The sequence below is a fragment of the Rhinichthys klamathensis genome, unplaced genomic scaffold (genome assembly GCF_029890125.1).
Source record: "Rhinichthys klamathensis goyatoka isolate OS25496 unplaced genomic scaffold, OSU_Roscu_1.1 h1tg000254l_1, whole genome shotgun sequence".
NCBI classification, from domain to species: domain Eukaryota; kingdom Metazoa; phylum Chordata; class Actinopteri; order Cypriniformes; family Leuciscidae; genus Rhinichthys; species Rhinichthys klamathensis.
In genome coordinates, this window is record NW_026606776.1 from 5,125,416 (window position 1) to 5,130,837 (window position 5,422).

The 5,422-nt window shown below is 41.7% G+C and overlaps 1 protein-coding gene across 2 annotated transcripts; it reads right to left on the reverse strand.

Moving 5' to 3' along the window:
- Positions 1–396: 396 nt before the first annotated feature.
- On the reverse strand, positions 397–5,111 carry etv5b (ETS variant transcription factor 5b). Of its 2 annotated transcripts, none has more exons than XM_056266950.1 (11): positions 4,996–5,111; positions 4,768–4,855; positions 4,607–4,654; positions 4,305–4,355; positions 3,279–3,402; positions 2,911–3,198; positions 2,244–2,533; positions 1,602–1,664; positions 1,218–1,456; positions 1,027–1,134; positions 397–859 (listed from the first exon to the last, which is right to left on the reverse strand). In XM_056266950.1, exons 1-11 carry the CDS (start codon positions 5,041–5,043, stop codon positions 623–625), a joined length of 1,584 nt encoding a protein of 527 aa, XP_056122925.1. In that variant the 5' UTR covers positions 5,044–5,111; the 3' UTR covers positions 397–622. The 2 variants fall into 2 exon arrangements, with proteins under 2 accessions (XP_056122925.1, XP_056122926.1); XM_056266951.1 differs by having other exon boundaries at positions 398–859; positions 1,033–1,134.
- Positions 5,112–5,422: the final 311 nt, after the last annotated feature.

A 5,422-nucleotide genomic window follows, 5' to 3' on the forward strand; every position in this document is an offset into this window, starting at 1 on the left:
TCTACCCCACCCCATATCCATAAAAATCACATTACAAAAGCAGTTGAAATGACTATTTATGAACAGTTATAAAGATTTTACTTGGCCAGCTGGAGAAAAATTGTGCATTTCTCCAGATTATAAATCAAAGTTATATACACAGATAATTACAACACAGCCTGAGGTGCATCATTATGCATTGTCAGAAGTGTTCTAAAAAACTCGCTGAAGTACAGCATTGAAAAATAGACACTAGGCCCAATACACAAAGAAAGCAACAGTATTTTTCAGTATTACCTTTGATTTTATTTATTTATATATATATATATATATATATATATATATATATATATATATATATATATATATATATATATATATATATATATATATATAAAAATCAAAGGTTATACTAAAAAACACTTTTGTGTCCCTTTACTTTTTATGTGTACATTTAAAAAAGCAAACATTTTTCTATAATGGAACCTGTGTAGTAACAAACAAATGACCGATAAAAATGTGGCAAGAAAGTCTAGAGACTTTTCAGCAGGCGTTACAGATTCCTCATTGGAGCGATTACAATTTGACGTGAGCTGCATTTGGAGTGCGAGGATGCATTTTACAGTTCTGGTAGTGAAACAGTTCAGAAAGCATAATTTTCAGGAAAGGACGGCCCCACTAAGCACTGGTCCCTGGCATCTGCTGGATAAGGGATGCTGTTAGTCTCGTCAAAGTGTGAGAGTGGAACGGTGTCATCCTCAGGAACCTGCATCCCATCGGGGTCTGCCTTCAGACTGGGCCTCTGGTTGTCAGGGAATGCCATGGAGAAGAGTGCATCGGGATCACACACAAACTTATACACGTACCGCTCTCCAGCAACCTGCATATGACCGAGAGAGAGAGAGTGAGATGTTTTAGAAAATCTTGTTTGGAAAAAGCTGATATGCTTTGATGGGGTGGATTTTATTAACTGCAGGTAATGAGGGAACTACAATCTAATTATTAAGGAATTGAAAGAAGAAAAATGACATTGGAACGTGAACGTGCCTTTACCTTCTGCATGATGCCCTTCTCATAGTAGTAACGCAGAGAACGGCTCAGCTTGTCATAATTCATTGCAGGCCTGTTCTTCTGGATACCCCAACGGCGAGCAACCTATTGAAAATGTGGGTGTTAAACTGCTTGTTGGCTGAAATAAAAATGGGCTATAAAGCTATTGGCTTTCATAACACACTGACCTCCTCTGGTTCAATGAGTTTAAACTCGAGCCCACGGCCAGTCCAAGCAATGAAGTGGCGGTTGGATGGGTCGTCCAACAGAGTGACCAGGAACTGCCAGAGTTGCAGAGACCCCCTTCGTTGATACGGGGGACCCTCCCGAAAAACTCCACCCTCCTGCTTCAGCTTTCCCTCCAGGCGGTCTGGGACCACACACGCATCATCATAATAGAGGTGGGATTCTCCATCATACCCAAAACCTGCAATTGACAGTCAGAGAAAAACAATGTGGATTTAATATGGACAGTCTGAGAAAGAACTCTCATTATAACAGAAGCTGTTGCTTAATAAAACATCTGCACTTTATGGAAATAGTAGGTGAAACTAAACTGATAAAAGCCTCACCCTCGCTGTTGGCGCCATAGAAATTTGCTGATTTGCCAAAAGATGACTGGCAATTCTGTACTTCTGCAAGACAATTAAAAAAAATTATTAAAAAAAAAAAATCACACGAATATTAATAAAATATATAAAATATAACAATGTTTGGAAGTTCAAGTTTATCAGTGTCCCTTTATATAAAAATCCCAATAATTTTTTTTTTTCAAAAATATATACATCAGAGTTCTTATCAGTGTTCCACTTTATAAAATCATCACATTAATAATCATTTTCAAATATATACAATATAATGTAAAGTTTGGAATTTCAAGTTCATTGGAGTTCCTAGGAGTCATTTCTATAGGAATCTACTGGGAATTTCCCTTCAGGGCAAAAGATTTCCCCATGCACATTTCATCTTCAGATTAAATTGGTCACACGAATTTTGCCATCTTGACCAACAGTAAGGGACTTGTGTGTGAGCTGTGCTTCATACATCACTACATTATACACAATGGACCTTTTTTTGCTTTTAAAATGTCACTATTTTGACAGTTCCACAGCCATCAGTACATTTGACCTAGTGGGAGCTAAAAGGATTTCTCATTACAGCACTACATGCTTCACAGGGACTGAATCCAAAATCTCTGAGAGATTTACACCCACCTGAGTCAAAGCCGAAGTCTCTGGGCTCCTGTTTGATTGACAGTTGGTGGATCAATGGTGCACGAGGAGGCCCCATGTTTTGCACACCCTGGTCATTGTAACGAGGATCCACCATTTCCTTTTTGAATCCCTGGGGAGGCATTGGCACCAACGGCTCTGACATCTGCCGGTGATAAGGGGGGCGGCTATGTCGGGGAAAATGGCCACGGGTGTGTGGGTGGTAAGGTGTCTGACAACGACCGTCGGACTGTGAGAACGGCAGACAGGGCTCGGAAAGCTGCCGATGGAACCTAACGAGATGAAGAGTAAGAGAAAGAGGAAAAAGTGGAGAAAAGACATGAGAAGGCATTAACATCAAGGGCAACTGAGATCATGAGTTTCATGTCAAAGGGATAAGTCTGGTGTTAAAGCTCTTTTTTCCCAGTATAACCTGGAGACTCGAATGGGATAAACATAGAACTGCTTTCCAGGTCAGTCTGGCATCTTTAACAAGATAATACCCAATGAAAGGCTCAACCTGAGCTGATTACAGTACTTTTAACATGCACGAGCAGCTCAAGCTGAAGTCAAAGAAAGAAATGAGGTTAGAAATCGATCACCGTGACCCAAAAAAATGACTGTGAAGTGTCGGAAACCTAATAAATTGCAAGATGTCATATATTCCTACCTGTGGTCTGTACTGTAGGAGGCATCTGGGTGATTGACAGGTTGGCAGGGCACAGCAAAAGGTGGGCTTTGACTGTGGAGTGGAGTATGTGCTCTCTGATGTGGTGGGGTAGAACTGGGGTTTAGGACAGGTAATAGTGGCAGTCCTTGTGTCTGCGTTTGGGCTGGTTGCATTGCTCTTTTTTGCACATGATGTGTTACTGTGCTGGTGGAGGAGCCAAAGGGTGATGCTGGTGTAGGAGGAGGAGTCAGTGGCTTGTTGAAAGGAAATGGCTTCCTGTCGAAGGCACTAAAATCGACAAAACAAATAAAGCATGAGTGAGGGGAATATGGAGAAGGGAAAGATGGGGAAAGGACAAGGAAATATACCTGTAGTTATATAGGCACTTCTCTCCATATGGAGAGAGTCTCTGCTCTTGTCCACAGGGGGAAAATTCCCTGCTCGGGCTCAGTTCCCTCTTTACTTTAGTTTGAAGAGGTCCATGGAACATCACTAAAAAGAAAGTTTTTCATTTCATTGAATACATCGCGTCTACATAAACTAAAATGCCAGAACAAAAATACAGTTCTTTAACTTGGAACCCAACCTAGTTTGTTTCTGGTGTCAGCTGTTTGATAAATATTTAGTACTTAACTACTAGAACTACTCCTTTTAAAGAGGGGGAAGGAAAAAAGGCCTTTCCTTCTAGAAAAGGAGGCCGCAAGTTCGAACTCGCAGACTATCGCGTAATTCCTCTGGAAAAGGGCCCCACTGCCCAGCTGTGGTGAAAGAGGGGCCTGTGAGAACTACAGGCACGATGCCAGATAAGAGGAATTGTGCCAGACAAACACACACATACCCTCTCACACACAATTTCTATGCAAACACATCCATGTGCATTCACATTCTACAAGAAACACCATTGAAATGCACACAATTAAGACTTATTCAGAGCCAAATGGAAGAAAAGCTAACAAGGGAAACAGCCAGAGCACTGTTCACCAGCACATAATAACCAGAGTGTGTGTGTGCGCCGAGGATCCAGCCCCATTAAAATGTCACCAAGCTGGAGGCTGCCATGAGTTAGAGCACCGCAGCGGCAGACTGGGCCTCACATGTGTGTGAACACACACACTCACACCATAGAAACATCTTAAACTCATGGCTAGGAATAAGGTTTGGCACAGAAACTCTTAGCGATTCATTTTCTTGGTTTCACGGAGGAAGGTGTAATGCATCTCAAAACGCTTCAGAATGTCCATAGCAAATTATCCAGTGCTAATAACTTGAGCAGTATAAATAAATAAATGTTTTTCATATGCCGGGAGTTTCTATAATTCATAAAGGCAAGTTCTATATGCTATTCTGCAACCAACCCCACTTCCTTGCTACATGAATATTCAAAAGGTACTCACAGTTATCCGACTGGAAATCTGGAACAAACTGTTCGTCATCGGGTACCTGGGCTGCACATGGAGAAGGAAAACTATTTATACTGACTGGCTTGCAAACCTGCTTCAGAGTCAGTGAATAAAGGCATGAAATATTTATAATGAATATAAATAATTTGCATGTTTATATATGCCACATTGTCTTATACAATTTGAATGGGGCCCCAGAGATCAACCACTGAGATGATGCATTAACCACCAAGTTGTGTTTTAACAGTAGTTATGAAATGTATTCCATAACCACTATCCTAGAGCTGCTGACGTACCTTCTGCAATCCAAATCTCTTGTAGCTGGCTGAGATCTTGAAAGAGATCTGTGGAACACAAAGATTGATTTGTGAATAAACAGGCTGACTTGTTTGGGCCTGGGTTAAATGATGTGTTTTAGGGAGATCTGGATGGATTGATTGCATGCTCATTTGTTTACCCTCTGTATCCTGTGCCAGCTCAGTGTCAACAAACTTCCTTTTTCGGTCATTGAAGGTTCTGCTAAATGTTTCCGGCATGTGAGACTTCTGTAAAATAAGACCAAGATCAAATAATGAAAGTTGGAACAAGTGATCGTTGTGTACAGCCATCCACAGATGGATATTCTGTAGTGAAATATCTAAAAAGTAAAGAAAATGAGGCATGAAAAGTTAAAGCAGCGACGTACATTGGGGGGCACCACGAAAGGGACCTGCTGGTCGTAAAATCCGTCCATGTCGCTTGCTTCTCACTGCGGCCTAGGGCTGCAGCAGGAGGGAAAGCGGGAATAAACAGGGATAAAGGGGGGGGTGATATCGTCGCCTGTCGGAAGAAGAGCCGAGAAAAGTGGCACTTAGAGAAAGACAAGTCAGGATCTGATGCAGCTGTCAGTGATCGTCCCGGGACCTGTCAGTTTAGGACCAACTGTCCCTTTGATCTGTGAAAACTTCAGCATGCATGTTTGTTTGTGTAACACACTCACTCTCAGCTTCTGCTCAGATGAAGTGTGCTGCATTAGTGCAGGACACTTACACTTGCTCAGCCTCTTCTCTCTCTCACGCACACACACACACCGTTTAAAAGGCTCACGGTACATATGGGGGTCCTTACATAAC

Bases quoted from the DNA above. Each gene is read 5' to 3' on its own strand.
- etv5b (XM_056266950.1), bottom strand. From the start codon at position 5,043: ATGGACGGATTTTACGACCAGCAGGTCCCTTTCGTGGTGCCCCCCAAT. The intron at 1,665-2,243 runs GTGGGTGTAAAT...ATTGTCTTGCAG, and splicing joins AGACTTCGGCTTTGACTCAG to AAGTACAGAATTGCCAGTCA. The intron at 1,457-1,601 runs GTGAGGCTTTTA...TGTCAATTGCAG, and splicing joins CTATGGCGCCAACAGCGAGG to GTTTTGGGTATGATGGAGAA.